General features: G+C 50.0%; 1 protein-coding gene across 1 annotated transcript in view; it reads right to left on the bottom strand.

The window, feature by feature from the left end:
• Positions 1-17257, bottom strand: part of BBS5 (Bardet-Biedl syndrome 5) — an 81552-nt gene that overhangs the window by 27664 nt on the left and 36631 nt on the right. Inside the window, exon 6 of the mRNA XM_089660442.1 lies at positions 4552-4687. Coding sequence (XP_089516568.1) covers positions 4552-4687 — 136 coding nt within the window. The remainder of the gene's footprint in view (positions 1-4551; positions 4688-17257) is intronic.

Here is a 17257-nt window from a genome sequence, read left to right as displayed (position 1 = left end):
TTGGAAGGTGGAGGTGCCTGAAGGATTGAGCACGGAAGGACCCCGGGAGGGACTGCACACACGGGGCTAGACGCCCCACCGGCCCAAAAAAGGCTGAAACCCTGGGAGACCATGAGACCCGGAGACATCTGAATACTAGGTACCCTGAGTAGCACCCAGACCCCCCTTAGGATATGAATCGGGACACGAGTCTCAGATTGGGACAGAAGAAGAAGGTCCATGATTTAAGTTGTACATATCCCCTTTCCTTTGAACAGAAACGCGGAATGAAAAGAGAAACATCAAATGGGTATCAGCGGGATTAATCTCATGACCTATAATGTGAAAGGTTTAAATTCTCCCACTAAAAGGCATAAGATACTCAGAGAAATCCACTAACATTCTATAGATGTAGTGTTTTTACAAGAGACACATTTAATATATGAATCCAATGTTAAGTTATATTCGAGGTATTACCCAACCTGGTACTATGCAGACTCACCAATAAAGAGGGCTAAGGGAGTAGCGATCGGGATCTCGAGGAGTGCGGGCTTTGATGTGGAGGGGAAATTGGTAGACCCAGAAGGTTGTTTTTGTGTGTAAGAGGGAAAGTGTAGGGACAAAACTATACATTGGTTAACATCTACTGTCCGAATCAAACCCCAGAAGTATTCTTGCAGGGAGTGTTGGGGAAAATGATGGACTTTAAGAGGGGTAGTTTGATCCTGGCAGGGGATTTTAACTTATGTTTGGATCCATGGATGGATACGACTTCAAATGCGCAGAAAGGAGGAGGAAAAAAATTAAGATTAAAAAAGATGTTACATCAAAGTCAATTAATAGATACATGGAGGGTGAAACATCCCAGAGAAAGAGATTAAACCTTCTTCTCTGTAGCGCATAGATAGTATTCACGTTTAGATTATATAATGGTCGAGAATAGACAACTGGACTTTTTGGTTAAATCTAATATAGAAGTTATGTCTATCTTGGATCATGTACCTGTCACAGTGAGACTACAGGTAGGAGAGGATGGGAATAAGAGGGCTATGTGGAGATTAAATGAGATGCTTATACAGGAACCTGAAATAGAGAAAAGGTTGAGGGATGAAATAGAGGGAGTCTCTGTGGCTACTATCTGGGAGGCACATAAGGCTTACATCAGGGTATTTTTGATAGCCGCAGGGACCAAAAAAAAGAAAGATCGTGAGAGAAAAAATAAAGGAGTTGACAGAGTTATATAGATTAGAACAGGAACATAAAAAGAGACAAGATACAGAGATACATCAGAAGACCATCCTTAAAAGAGAAGAGTTAAAGTACCTGTTGGAACAAGAAACGAGGAAGATTTTTAATAGGGTCTCAAAGGAAAGATATCAGTGGGGGAATAAACCAGGAAAATATTTGATGAAAAGACTGAAGGAAAAGAAATCTATTAACTATATCGAAAAAATAAAAAAAAAAAGGGGAAAAAGGAGAACTGGTATATTCCACCACTGATATTGCACAAATATTCCAGAAATATTATAGTAGGCTGTATGATGTGAACCCCAAGAACCAGAAGGTAACAGAGGAAGAAAAGTGAGGGAAAAGGTGGGAATACTAGCGGCAGCAGACCTGCCAAAAATATCAGAGAAAAAGTTAGCATCCCTAGAACGAGCAATCTCCCAGGATGAAATAAGTACGGCTCTGAAGGATACAGCGCAAGGAAAAAGTCCAGGACCCGATGGGTACATGGTGGGGTATTACAACAAGTTTAAAGATCTATTGACCCCTAAACTCTGTACATATATGAATGCCGTAGGAGAAGGAATGGGAATAAGAGAAGAATCGCTCCAAGTGCATAAAACAAGTATTCTTAAAGAGGGGAAGGATTGTTCACAATGCGCCAGTTATAGACCCATAGCATTATTAAATACAGACACAAAACTCTTTGCGAAAGTATTAGCTACCAGGTTAAAGGAGTTGATGCCGGAATGGATACATTTAGATCAGGTGTGTTTTGTCCCAGGCAGAGAAGGAAGGGATAATGGCCTAAGAACACTGCTTTTACAAAAAACAAGGAGAGAAAAGCTGCCGACCATCATCCTGTCGATTGACGTTGAAAAAGCTTTTGACAGGGTGGACTAGGGAATTATGATAAACACACTAGAGGCTTTAGGAATAGGGACTAGGATATTAGAGTGGTTAAAGGAGCTTTATAATGATCCATCAGTGGCAGTTAAGGTAAATGGATCCCTTTCAGGGTTTTTTAAAATGTATAATGGCACTAGAGAGGGATGTCCTTTATCCCCGTTGCTATTTGTTATATCCCTGGAACCTCTGTTGGTGACAGTAAGAAAGAGTGTAGATGTTAGAGGAATTAAAATAGGAGAGGTGGATCACAAGGTGGCAGCGTATGCATATAACATGATGTTTTATATTGTGAACCACAGATTAACGCTACCTAACCTAATGGGATTATTAAAACAGTATGGTGAGCTCTCAAATTTAAAAATAAACCCTACAAAATCAGAAATTTTGAATGTTAATATTTCAAAGAAAAAGAAGCAGATCCTACAAAAAGACTTTCCATTTACATGGAGGGAGAAGGAACTAGGTTATCTGGGAATACAGTTAACCCCCTCAATAAAAAATATATACCAGGTAAATTATATTCCACTAATAAATTAAATAAAGGAAGAGCTGAGAAGAATTTCAAGGGGTAGGGTCTCCTGGATCGGGCTTATAAATCTGGTTAAGATGGTGATAGTCCCAAAAATTTTGTATAAATTCCATATACTCCCAGTTCTTATAACAGAATTCTTTTTCGCAATAATAAAAAAAATTGATACTTAAATATATATGGACTAATAAGAAACCAGGAATCAAATATGAAGTTTTGTGTAATAACAAAGGGAAAGGGGGATTAAATCTGCCCAACATTAGGAATTATTATATTGTGGTTATGCTGTCACGAGTTGTAGATTAGACATACAATTCACAGGTGAAAAGTTGGGTTAAAATGGAAGGTATTTTAAGTAATACATGTCTTGAGAAGATTATCTGGATAGCACGAACGTTTCACACTATTATTATACAGGAATTATATAGCGCCAACAGTTTGCGCAGCGAATTGCAAAATGAAGGTAGAAATTACAGTTACAATATAAAATGGTACAAAAGTAAACAGAGGGCCGTGCTCTATGGATGAGATTAGCAGCATGTTGACACGGGAAGTTTTGAGAGTCTGGGATGGAGTACACTTGTTTATGGGGTGGAAGTATAATTTTTTGTTGATTCCCCTGGTGGGCACGGAGTTTTTCCCACCAGGGAATGACAATATTTCAGGAAAGTGGTTTAAAAATGAGGATGCACATCGGATGTTGCCAAGGCAACCAGGGTTGTTCTTCCGCTGCCGAAGCTGCTGGGAGGTCTACGCTGAGGCCAGACTCCCGCAGCCAACCCCGCTGAGCACTCTGCATAATACTCCGGGGAGATTGTAGGAATATTATCCGCTGGGCACTCTGCACAATACCCCGGTAGATATCAGGACTGTTACCCGCTGAGCACTCTGCATGATACTCCGGGAGATATTGGGACTATTACCCGCTGGGCATTCTGCATAATATTCTGGGAGACTCAGGATTATTACCCGCTAAACACTCTGCTAATACTCGGGGCTCAGGAGGGGTACCCGCTGCTACACTGCCGGATACTGTGGGGCCAGGATTGCCCGTGCTGCTGTGTGCGGAGGCTGCTAATACTCGGGGCTCAGGAGGAGTACCCGCTGCTACCCTGCCTAATACTGTGGGGCCAGGATTGCCCGTGCTGCTGTGTGCTAGAAATACCCGCTGTGTGGATCCTCTGGTGTGTGCTGAGAAGTATCGATACCTGCTGTCGGCTGCTGTGAGCCAGGAAAAACCCCTGCCAGAACTGTGAGTGTCATTTGCCCGTTTTCCCCCTGTACGAACTGTCAGTGAACTTTCCCCCCTTTCTCTTCCCTGCCTGGATTACAATTACCTTGGCCCTTCCCTGCTCCAGAGACTTGGACGCTACCCTCAGACCCAAATTGAAAGATTGTCATAATTCAATAAAGCTTTGAGTGTTCGTCATCTTCTCTTTGTATTCTGTCCTGCCTACGCTCCGTCACATATATGGACCGGGGAAAACTGGTTGGTGGGAAGGGACTTGGGGGGGCGGTTGGGGGTCAGGGTGGGATAATGTAGGAGAATGGCTTGTATTTCTTTTTTGATAATTATGAAAGAGTGTTGTTTTAAGTACTGAAAAAAAAATTAATAAAAGATATAATAAAAAATAAATAAAAAAAAAGAGAGAGGGAAAGATTAATTAAACTCATACTGGACTTGTTAAAAACTTGTGGCGCTCTTACCTTCTACATCCTGTTAACCACTCCGGGCATACCCAGTATATTAGAAAGATTCCTTTAAGAACTGGAGATCACCCTTGACTATACTCTCTACCCTTGCGTTCAACACTCTGTTAACACTTTCTAAGCACTGGTTTCAAAGGCAAATTCACAGTTGTCACTAAAGCTATTACTTCTACAAAAGTTTCAATGTGTTGTGTTACCTGATCACTGGATAGATTCCATACTCCGTTGATTTTATCATAAACTTGTTCTTTGGGAAGAAGTCTTAGCTGTTTATTCTGAATCAAGGCTCCTCTTAGTTTGAGATCTCTATACATTTTGGATGTTTCATATGCTCTATAATAAAAGAACAATTAAGGTTAAATCGTTAAAATCTTTTCTTCTTTGAGGACCCTTTCACATCTGTCCACTGATCACCCACTGAGCAAAGTGGAGCAGGTGGATGACAGGTCCGTGTTGGCTCTGCTAAATGCAGAGCAGACACTGACACAGCCTGCTCTGCTCTATGGGCAGCCATATGTAAATAAACTGGCTGTCCGTTTTCACCCGACTGCCTTCCGATCCACTTAGATGAAGTGGATTGGATTCCCTTCCATTTGTTTTCAGCAGATCGGGTTGGAGGTAGGCAGGTATAAATGACACACGTCTGTTTACATCCGCCGCTCCATAGAGATAAATGAAGGGTCCAATTGGGTCCGCCTGTAAAAAAACCAGACAGGCACACATGATCGGAATGCTAGTGTGAACGGTGCCTAAGGATCATCATTACTTAAAAAGTAGTAATTATTCCATGCTGAAAATTATCTTACAACATTTACAATGCAAACAGCAAAATTCCTAACCATTTAGCTTGCAGCCAAAAGCATTTCCCTATATCCATATTCTCTGCTTGCATAGTGATTTTAGCCATGTCTTTCCATGTTCTTAAAACCCACAGGCATGTTGTATATTCCTGGGAATTCACTGGCTTGTCATTGGTTATTGCATGTAGGAAACAGTCCAACTTCAGGGTATCCAGACATTTATCTAAAAAAAAATTGTTCTGGAGAAATATGGCGGAAGCGAAAAGAGCTCTGAATCGGCAAATATGCTTCTGAAAATGCAGTTTGCCTGGCTGTAATGTTGACCTGTGGCCTCAACGTTTCTGACCCAGAACAAAAATGCAGGTATGGGGTAAGAGTACTCTGGTTTTATTTGCTTACTTGATCACAAAGTTTTGCTTTTGGACATTCAGACTTAATATTTATGGTGCTTTTATTATTGATTGCATGATTTATTAAGTGTTCTTGCATGGCAAGACTTCTTACTGTTATCTCACATATATATTCTTATTATTATAGCCAAAATTACCACCCTAACTCCTCCCACAGTTTTTACACTACATAGACAGTAATATACCGAAACGTGCAGATTGTTCCCGATTGGTGTGCTATTACTTTGTGGAACGAAAAATCAGGACATGATTTCTAAACTGCCATCACTCCCTCATTTTCAAGCCCACCTACACAAATCTTATATCAAAACGTTCAGCTATCCCTGCTGCCACTAAAAATGTCCATGGCTAAGCCATAGTCCTGATAGTTTTCACAATATTACCATTTGTTTGTAACTCACGCCGCCCATTGACATTCATTGAAACTCCACTCTAGCCACCTCAAATTTGAAGGGCAATTTCTAAACTGCGACTGACTTCATTTTTAATATTTCAGAGACATACTATGCATCAAAATGTAGGTCTGGGTCTTGTGATTCTCACAATATAAAGCTCTTCTGTGTAGGATTTATCATTTTTAAACTATAACCGTTTGAAGATGGCAACGGCCAGTGAAGTGAGCAAGTTGGAGCAGTTTGTTTTTAAACACTCTTCTCTGCCCTTGCTGTAGAGTGAGTTGCCATAGGAACCCAGGTGTGTGAGCAGGCAGCAGAGTGACAAAAGCTAGAGTGTGAGTTGTAGACTACTGGTGAAGGAAAGAACACTTCACACAATTTCCCCAGAAATTGTAGCTTTTCCAGTTATACTAATGTAATTGTATGTTCACAAAGTTGTTAGCATATTTAAGCACTTTGTGTTTGTTTTATTACTAGTGGATTAGTAGATTGCAAGGCTTATTCTTTTAAGCTGACCATACATGGATCGAAATTTGGAAGGTCCACGCTGAACCAGCTGAATTTCAATCCACGTATGGGCTCCCTGGTTGTACACAAGCTGATCTATCAATCGATTAGTGTACAACCATCCTGTCAGGTTATTCCCAAACAATTAGTGCTGCCAGCTATAGTCAGCAACACTAATCATTGTGTTCTGCCACCAGGGAAGGCTCCCTGATGGAAGAACACAACACATTCCCCAATCAACACTGACTGTGTTCATGGGGGAATCTAGCAATTTTCTTTCCTTTCACTTGTTGTGGTGGGAATCTAGCAATTTTCTTTCCTTTCACTTGTGGTGGAAGGAAAGAAAAATGTATGGCTTCCTTAAGTGCTGCAGTATTATATATGAGAGAAATATATAGGTAGCTTTCCACTGCTGTCCTTTATCTTTAAAAATGCTAACTGACTGCTCAGTGCTAACTAGAGATGAGCGAAGTATTCAAAAATTCGATTCGACTGATTCGGCGAATTCGTAGAAAAATTTCGATTCGAGTCGAATATATTCGCTGTGAATTTAACTTAAAAAAGGGTGTTTCTAGGCTTCAGAGAGACTTAATATTAGTGCTGAACACTGTACCTTTAATTTAAATGCCCTTGGAGTCTGCTGGGGAAGAGAAATAATACTGTCAGGCAGTATGACATGCAGATGAGTGCCGTCGATCTTAGAATCACCGCACACTTCACTCATTTGGCCAGTCACGGGGCCAAAACCAGAGTGTGGAGCCACAGTGTGGCGGTGGAGGCAGCAGCAATGGGAGGCCATACAGCACCCTATGACAAAAATGGAAACCACCAGCAGTGTGAGGAGACCTGAAAGTGGCACATGGCAGAGTGTGGCGATAGAGACAGCAGCAATGGGAGGCCGTACAGGGACCCATGACACACTCTGGACCTGGCAGCAGCATGAGGAGGCGGTACAGGGGCCCATGGCAGATTACGGGCCTGGCAGCAGCATGAGGAGTCGGTACGGGGGCCCATGGCAGATTACAGGCCTGGCAGCAGCAATGGGAGGCCGTACAGGGACCCATGACACAATCTGGACCTGGCAGCAGCATGGGGAGGCGGTACAGGGGCCCATGACAGATTACGGGCCTGGCAGCAGCATTTGGAGTCGGTACGGGGGCCCATGACACACTCTGGACCTGGCAGCAGCATGAGGAGGCGGTACAGGGGCGCATGACAGATTACGAGCCTGGCAGCAGCAACTTGGACAGGAGGACGTTCAGTTTCTGCACCGTCTGGTGCGTGCTCGCAAACTGTTGTCTCTTGGAAACGGATTCCAAGAAAGACTGCTGACGGAATCCGTGAAGAGGAGTAGCAGGAGAAGGAGCATCTGAACGAGCGGAATATGCCAACAAGCGACAACAGGGGCCCATGGCAGATTAGGGGCCTGGCAGCAGCTATGGGAGGCCCGTAATCTGCCAGCACCCTATGACAAAAAATGGAACCCACCAGCAGTGTGAGGAGACCTGAAAGTGGCACATGGCAGAGTGTGGCGATGGAGACAGCAGCAATGGGAGGCCGTACAGGGACCCATGACAGACTCTGGACCTGGCAGCAGCATGAGGAGGCGGTATAGGGGCCCATGGCAGATTAGGGGCCTGGCAGCAGCTATGGGAGGCCCGTAATCTGCCAGCACCCTATGACAAAAAATGGAATACACCAGCAGTGTGAGGATACCTGAAAGTGGCACATGGCAGAGTGTGGCGATGGAGACAGCAGCAATGGGAGGCCGTACAGGGACCCATGAGAGACTCTGGACTTGGCAGCAGCATGAGGAGGCGGTATAGGGGCCCATGGCAGATTAGGGGCCTGGCAGCAGCTATGGGAGGCCCGTAATCTGCCAGCACCCTATGACAAAAAATGGAACACACCAGCAGTGTGAGGAGACCTGAAAGTGGCACATGTTTGGGGCATGATTCATGGCGGATTTAGTCAGTTGTGTCAGGAACTGGTGGTTTGAAATCCAGACTAATCCACGCCTGATTCATTTTCACAAACGTCAGTCTCTCCACACTTTGGGTGGACAGTCGTGTCCTCCGCGGAGTTGCAATACCTCCTGCCGCACTAAACACGCGCTCCGATGCAACGCTACTGGCCGGGCATGACAGCCTTTCAAGGGCAAATTCAGCTAGTTGGGGCCAAAGGTCAAGTTTCGTTGCCCAGTAGTCAAGGGGATTGTCTACCTCGGTTGGCAGGGTGCTGTCCAAGTAGGCCTAAGCCTGTTGTTTGAGGTCCTGCTCCAGGTCCACCTGATGCTGCTGCTGCTGCTGCTGCGGCTGGTTAGTAGTTTCCTCACTGCGCTGGTGAAGAAAGCTACTCATCATCGACTGCAGACTGAGGCAGCCGCTGCTGGTGGAGCTGCCACTGCTCCTACCATCCCACCCCTCCCCTGCTGCCATGGCAGCGGAACGCGAGCGCACAGGGCCCACAGTGTCTGAGGATGGACGTTGGCGCAGACAGGCAGAGACCAGCTGACTACATAGGTGGTTTTTATAGTACGTTATTTTGGCCTCCCTCTCAGCAGGTGTGAAAAAGGCCACCATTTTTGAACGGTAGCGAGGGTCCAACAAGGTGGACAGCCAAAAGTCATCCCTCTGTCTGATGGTTATTATTCGGCTGTCGCTACGCAAGCAACCGAGCATGCTATGGGCCATTTGTGCCAAGGAATGCGAGGGACTCCCTGCCTCCATCTCCACAGCATACTGCCACGGTGCGTCTGGGTCCTCTGTCTCCTCCTCCTCCTCCTCCTCTACCAGATGCTCCTGCTCCTCCACTCCTGTCCGCTGAGTGGAAAAACCACCCATTTCACTCAATAATTCCTGAGCACCAATGTCCTCCTCTACCTCCTCCTCTTCTTCCTGTCCTGCCCCCACAGGGGTCATGTGGCGTTGAGATCTGTGCGCCACGTCTACCGCACCCTGACCAGCCATTGTTAACAGCATTTGTTCCAGGACGTGCAACAGAGGAATGACGTCGTTCATCCCATAGTCCTGCCGACTCACGAATAGCGTGGCCTCCTCAAAGGGCCTGAGCAAGCGCAGGTGTCACGCATGAGCTGCCAATGGCTGACATCTAAGTTACACAGGGAGTACCTTTATCCGCTTTTAACATCAGGAAATCGGTGATGGCCTTTCGCTGTTCGTAAAGGCGGTCTAACATATGTAGGGTTGAATTCCACCTTGTTGCAACGTTACAGCATGAGGAGTCGGTACGGGGGCCCATGGCAGATTACGTGCCTGGCAGCAGCAATGGGAGGCCCGTAATCTGCCAGCACCCTATGTCAAAAAATTCAACACACCAGCAGTGTGAGGAGACCTGAAAGTGGCACATGGCAGAGTGTGGCTATGGAGACAGCAGCAATGGGAGGCCGTACAGGGACCCATGACACACTCTGGACTTGGCAGCAGCATGAGGAGGTGGTATAGGGGCCCATGGCAGATTAGGGGCCTGGCAGCAGCAATGGGAGGCCCGTAATCTGCCAGCACCCTATGTCAAAAAATTCTACACACCAGCAGTGTGAGGAGACCTGAAAGTGGCACATGGCAGAGTGTGGCGATGGAGACAGCAGCAATGGGAGGCCGTACAGGGACCCATGACAGACTCTGGACCTGGCAGCAGCATGAGGAGGCGGTATATAGGGGCCTATGGCAGATTAGGGGCCTGGCAGCAGCTATGGGAGGCCCATAATCTGCCAGCACCCTATGTCAAAAAATTCTACACACCAGCAGTGTGTGAGGAGACCTGAAAGTGGCACATGGCAGAGTGTGGCGATGGAGACAGCAGCAATGGGAGGCCGTACAGGGACCCATGACAGACTCTGGACCTGGCAGCAGCATGAGGAGGCGGTATATAGGGGCCCATGGCAGATTAGGGGCCTGGCAGCAGCAATGGGAGGCCCGTAATCTGCCAACACCCTATGTCAAAAAATTCTACACACCAGCAGTGTGTGAGGAGACCTGAAAGTGGCACATGGCAGAGTGTGGCGATGGAGACAGCAGCAATGGGAGGCCGTACAGGGACCCATGACAGACTCTGGACCTGGCAGCAGCATGAGGAGGCGGTATATAGGGGCCCATGGCAGATTAGGGGCCTGGCAGCAGCAATGGGAGGCCCGTAATCTGCCAACACCCTATGTCAAAAAATGCTACACACCAGCAGTGTGTGAGGAGACCTGAAAGTGGCACATGGCAGAGTGTGGCGATGGAGACAGCAGCAATGGGAGGCCGTACAGGGACCCATGAGAGACTCTGGACCTGGCAGCAGCATGAGGAAGCGGTATATAGGGGCCTATGGCAGATTAGGGGCCTGGCAGCAGCTATAGGAGGCCCATAATCTGCCAGCACCCTATGTCAAAAAATTCAACACACCAGCAGTGTGAGGAGACCTGAAAGTGGCACATGGCATGAGACACTGTGGACCTGGCAGCAGCATGAGGAGGCGGTATATAGGGGCCCATGGCAGATTAGGGGCCTGGCAGCAGCTATGGGAGGCCCATAATCTGCCAGCACCCTATGTCAAAAAATTCTACACACCAGCAGTGTGTGAGGAGACCTGAAAGTGGCACATGGCAGAGTGTGGCGATGGAGACAGCAGCAATGGGAGGCCGTACAGGGACCCATGACAGACTCTGGACCTGGCAGCAGCATGAGGAGGCGGTATATAGGGGCCCATGGCAGATTAGGGGCCTGGCAGCAGCAATGGGAGGCCCGTAATCTGCCAGCACCCTATGTCAAAAAATTCTACACACCAGCAGTGTGTGAGGAGACCTGAAAGTGGCACATGGCAGAGTGTGGCGATGGAGACAGCAGCAATGGGAGGCCGTACAGGGACCCATGACAGACTCTGGACCTGGCAGCAGCATGAGGAGGCGGTATATAGGGGCCCATGGCAGATTAGGGGCCTGGCAGCAGCAATGGGAGGCCCGTAATCTGCCAACACCCTATGTCAAAAAATTCTACACACCAGCAGTGTGTGAGGAGACCTGAAAGTGGCACATGGCAGAGTGTGGCGATGGAGACAGCAGCAATGGGAGGCCGTACAGGGACCCATGACAGACTCTGGACCTGGCAGCAGCATGAGGAGGCGGTATATAGGGGCCCATGGCAGATTAGGGGCCTGGCAGCAGCAATGGGAGGCCCGTAATCTGCCAACACCCTATGTCAAAAAATTCTACACACCAGCAGTGTGTGAGGAGACCTGAAAGTGGCACATGGCAGAGTGTGGCGATGGAGACAGCAGCAATGGGAGGCCGTACAGGGACCCATGACAGACTCTGGACCTGGCAGCAGCATGAGGAGGCGGTATATAGGGGCCTATGGCAGATTAGGGGCCTGGCAGCAGCTATGGGAGGCCCGTAATCTGCCAGCACCCTATGTCAAAAAACTGAACACACCAGCAGTGTGTGAGGAGACCTGAAAGTGGCACATGGCAGAGTGTGGCGATGGAGACAGCAGCAATGGGAGGCCGTACAGGGACCCATGACAGACTCTGGACCTGGCAGCAGCATGAGGAGGCGGTATATAGGGGCCCATGGCAGATTAGGGGCCTGGCAGCAGCTATGGGAGGCCCGTAATCTGCCAGCACCCTATGTCAAAAAACTGAACACACCAGCAGTGTGTGAGGAGACCTGAAAGTGGCACATGGCAGAGTGTGGCGATGGAGACAGCAGCAATGGGAGGCCGTACAGGGACCCATGACAGACTCTGGACCTGGCAGCAGCATGAGGAGGCGGTATATAGGGGCCCATGGCAGATTAGGGGCCTGGCAGCAGCTATGGGAGGCCCGTAATCTGCCAGCACCCTATGTCAAAAAACTGAACACACCAGCAGTGTGTGAGGAGACCTGAAAGTGGCACATGGCAGAGTGTGGCGATGGAGACAGCAGCAATGGGAGGCCGTACAGGGACCCATGACAGACTCTGGACCTGGCAGCAGCATGAGGAGGCGGTATATAGGGGCCCATGGCAGATTAGGGGCCTGGCAGCAGCTATGGGAGGCCCGTAATCTGCCAGCACCCTATGTCAAAAAACTGAACACACCAGCAGTGTGTGAGGAGACCTGAAAGTGGCACATGGCAGAGTGTGGCGATGGAGACAGCAGCAATGGGAGGCCGTACAGGGACCCATGACAGACTCTGGACCTGGCAGCAGCATGAGGAGGCGGTATATAGGGGCCCATGGCAGATTAGGGGCCTGGCAGCAGCTATGGGAGGCCCATAATCTGCCAGCACCCTATGTCAAAAAATTCTACACACCAGCAGTGTGTGAGGAGACCTGAAAGTGGCACATGGCAGAGTGTGGCGATGGAGACAGCAGCAATGGGAGGCCGTACAGGGACCCATGACAGACTCTGGACCTGGCAGCAGCATGAGGAGGCGGTATATAGGGGCCCATGGCAGATTAGGGGCCTGGCAGCAGCAATGGGAGGCCCGTAATCTGCCAGCACCCTATGTCAAAAAATTCTACACACCAGCAGTGTGTGAGGAGACCTGAAAGTGGCACATGGCAGAGTGTGGCGATGGAGACAGCAGCAATGGGAGGCCGTACAGGGACCCATGACAGACTCTGGACCTGGCAGCAGCATGAGGAGGCGGTATATAGGGGCCCATGGCAGATTAGGGGCCTGGCAGCAGCTATGGGAGGCCCGTAATCTGCCAGCACCCTATGTCAAAAAACTGAACACACCAGCAGTGTGTGAGGAGACCTGAAAGTGGCACATGGCAGAGTGTGGCGATGGAGACAGCAGCAATGGGAGGCCGTACAGGGACCCATGACAGACTCTGGACCTGGCAGCAGCATGAGGAGGCGGTATATAGGGGCCTATGGCAGATTAGGGGCCTGGCAGCAGCTATAGGAGGCCCATAATCTGCCAGCACCCTATGTCAAAAAATTCAACACACCAGCAGTGTGAGGAGACCTGAAAGTGGCACATGGCATGAGACACTGTGGACCTGGCAGCAGCATGAGGAGGCGGTATATAGGGGCCCATGGCAGATTAGGGGCCTGGCAGCAGCTATGGGAGGCCCGTAATCTGCCAGCACCCTATGTCAAAAAATTCAACACACCAGCAGTGTGTGAGGAGACCTGAAAGTGGCACATGGCAGAGTGTGGCGATGGAGACAGCAGCAATGGGAGGCCGTACAGGGACCCATGACAGACTCTGGACCTGGCAGCAGCATGAGGAGGCGGTATATAGGGGCCTATGGCAGATTAGGGGCCTGGCAGCAGCTATGGGAGGCCCGTAATCTGCCAGCACCCTATGTCAAAAAACTGAACACACCAGCAGTGTGTGAGGAGACCTGAAAGTGGCACATGGCAGAGTGTGGCGATGGAGACAGCAGCAATGGGAGGCCGTACAGGGACCCATGACAGACTCTGGACCTGGCAGCAGCATGAGGAGGCGGTATATAGGGGCCCATGGCAGATTAGGGGCCTGGCAGCAGCTATGGGAGGCCCGTAATCTGCCAGCACCCTATGTCAAAAAACTGAACACACCAGCAGTGTGTGAGGAGACCTGAAAGTGGCACATGGCAGAGTGTGGCGATGGAGACAGCAGCAATGGGAGGCCGTACAGGGACCCATGACAGACTCTGGACCTGGCAGCAGCATGAGGAGGCGGTATATAGGGGCCCATGGCAGATTAGGGGCCTGGCAGCAGCTATGGGAGGCCCGTAATCTGCCAGCACCCTATGTCAAAAAACTGAACACACCAGCAGTGTGTGAGGAGACCTGAAAGTGGCACATGGCAGAGTGTGGCGATGGAGACAGCAGCAATGGGAGGCCGTACATGGACCCATGACAGACTCTGGACCTGGCAGCAGCATGAGGAGGCGGTATATAGGGGCCCATGGCAGATTAGGGGCCTGGCAGCAGCTATGGGAGGCCCGTAATCTGCCAGCACCCTATGTCAAAAAACTGAACACACCAGCAGTGTGTGAGGAGACCTGAAAGTGGCACATGGCAGAGTGTGGCGATGGAGACAGCAGCAATGGGAGGCCGTACAGGGACCCATGACAGACTCTGGACCTGGCAGCAGCATGAGGAGGCGGTATATAGGGGCCCATGGCAGATTAGGGGCCTGGCAGCAGCTATGGGAGGCCCATAATCTGCCAGCACCCTATGTCAAAAAATTCTACACACCAGCAGTGTGTGAGGAGACCTGAAAGTGGCACATGGCAGAGTGTGGCGATGGAGACAGCAGCAATGGGAGGCCGTACAGGGACCCATGACAGACTCTGGACCTGGCAGCAGCATGAGGAGGCGGTATATAGGGGCCCATGGCAGATTAGGGGCCTGGCAGCAGCAATGGGAGGCCCGTAATCTGCCAGCACCCTATGTCAAAAAATTCTACACACCAGCAGTGTGTGAGGAGACCTGAAAGTGGCACATGGCAGAGTGTGGCGATGGAGACAGCAGCAATGGGAGGCCGTACAGGGACCCATGACAAACTCTGGACCTGGCAGCAGCATGAGGAGGCGGTATATAGGGGCCCATGGCAGATTAGGGGCCTGGCAGCAGCTATGGGAGGCCCGTAATCTGCCAGCACCCTATGTCAAAAAACTGAACACACCAGCAGTGTGTGAGGAGACCTGAAAGTGGCACATGGCAGAGTGTGGCGATGGAGACAGCAGCAATGGGAGGCCGTACAGGGACCCATGACAGACTCTGGACCTGGCAGCAGCATGAGGAGGCGGTATATAGGGGCCTATGGCAGATTAGGGGCCTGGCAGCAGCTATAGGAGGCCCATAATCTGCCAGCACCCTATGTCAAAAAATTCAACACACCAGCAGTGTGAGGAGACCTGAAAGTGGCACATGGCATGAGACACTGTGGACCTGGCAGCAGCATGAGGAGGTGGTATATAGGGGCCCATGGCAGATTAGGGGCCTGGCAGCAGCTATGGGAGGCCCGTAATCTGCCAGCACCCTATGTCAAAAAATTCAACACACCAGCAGTGTGTGAGGAGACCTGAAAGTGGCACATGGCAGAGTGTGGCGATGGAGACAGCAGCAATGGGAGGCCGTACAGGGACCCATGACAGACTCTGGACCTGGCAGCAGCATGAGGAGGCGGTATATAGGGGCCTATGGCAGATTAGGGGCCTGGCAGCAGCTATGGGAGGCCCGTAATCTGCCAGCACCCTATGTCAAAAAATTCTACACACCAGCAGTGTGTGAGGAGACCTGAAAGTGGCACATGGCAGAGTGTGGCGATGGAGACAGCAGCAATGGGAGGCCGTACAGGGACCCATGACAGACTCTGGACTTGGCAGCAGCATGAGGAGGCGGTATATAGGGGCCTATGGCAGATTAGGGGCCTGGAAGCAGCTATGGGAGGCCCGTAATCTGCCAGCACCCTATGTCAAAAAACTGAACACACCAGCAGTGTGTGAGGAGACCTGAAAGTGGCACATGGCAGAGTGTGGCGATGGAGACAGCAGCAATGGGAGGCCGTACAGGGACCCATGACAGACTCTGGACCTGGCAGCAGCATGAGGAGGCGGTATATAGGGGCCCATGGCAGATTAGGGGCCTGGCAGCAGCTATGGGAGGCCCGTAATCTGCCAGCACCCTATGTCAAAAAACTGAACACACCAGCAGTGTGTGAGGAGACCTGAAAGTGGCACATGGCAGAGTGTGGCGATGGAGACAGCAGCAATGGGAGGCCGTACAGGGACCCATGACAGACTCTGGACCTGGCAGCAGCATGAGGAGGCGGTATATAGGGGCCCATGGCAGATTAGGGGCCTGGCAACAGCAATGGGAGGCCCGTAATCTGCCAGCACCCTATGTCAAAAAATTCTACACACCAGCAGTGTGTGAGGAGACCTGAAAGTGGCACATGGCAGAGTGTGGCGATGGAGACAGCAGCAATGGGAGGCCGTACAGGGACCCATGACAGACTCTGGACCTGGCAGCAGCATGAGGAGGCGGTATATAGGGGCCCATGGCAGATTAGGGGCCTGGCAGCAGCTATGGGAGGCCCGTAATCTGCCAGCACCCTATGTCAAAAAACTGAACACACCAGCAGTGTGTGAGGAGACCTGAAAGTGGCACATGGCAGAGTGTGGCGATGGAGACAGCAGCAATGGGAGGCCGTACAGGGACCCATGACAGACTCTGGACCTGGCAGCAGCATGAGGAGGCGGTATATAGGGGCCTATGGCAGATTAGGGGCCTGGCAGCAGCTATAGGAGGCCCATAATCTGCCAGCACCCTATGTCAAAAAATTCAACACACCAGCAGTGTGAGGAGACCTGAAAGTGGCACATGGCATGAGACACTGTGGACCTGGCAGCAGCATGAGGAGGCGGTATATAGGGGCCCATGGCAGATTAGGGGCCTGGCAGCAGCTATGGGAGGCCCGTAATCTGCCAGCACCCTATGTCAAAAAATTCAACACACCAGCAGTGTGTGAGGAGACCTGAAAGTGGCACATGGCAGAGTGTGGCGATGGAGACAGCAGCAATGGGAGGCCGTACAGGGACCCATGACAGACTCTGGACTTGGCAGCAGCATGAGGAGGCGGTATATAGGGGCCTATGGCAGATTAGGGGCCTGGCAGCAGCTATGGGAGGCCCGTAATCTGCCAGCACCCTATGTCAAAAAACTGAACACACCAGCAGTGTGTGAGGAGACCTGAAAGTGGCACATGGCAGAGTGTGGCGATGGAGACAGCAGCAATGGGAGGCCGTACAGGGACCCATGACAGACTCTGGACCTGGCAGCAGCATGAGGAGGCGGTATATAGGGGC

This window comes from Staurois parvus, unplaced genomic scaffold, assembly GCF_062004578.1.
Source record: "Staurois parvus isolate SC_StPar_1 unplaced genomic scaffold, SC_StPar_1.0 ptg000031l, whole genome shotgun sequence".
NCBI lineage: Eukaryota > Metazoa > Chordata > Amphibia > Anura > Ranidae > Staurois > Staurois parvus.
This window is presented reverse-complemented; position numbering and strand designations above follow the sequence as displayed.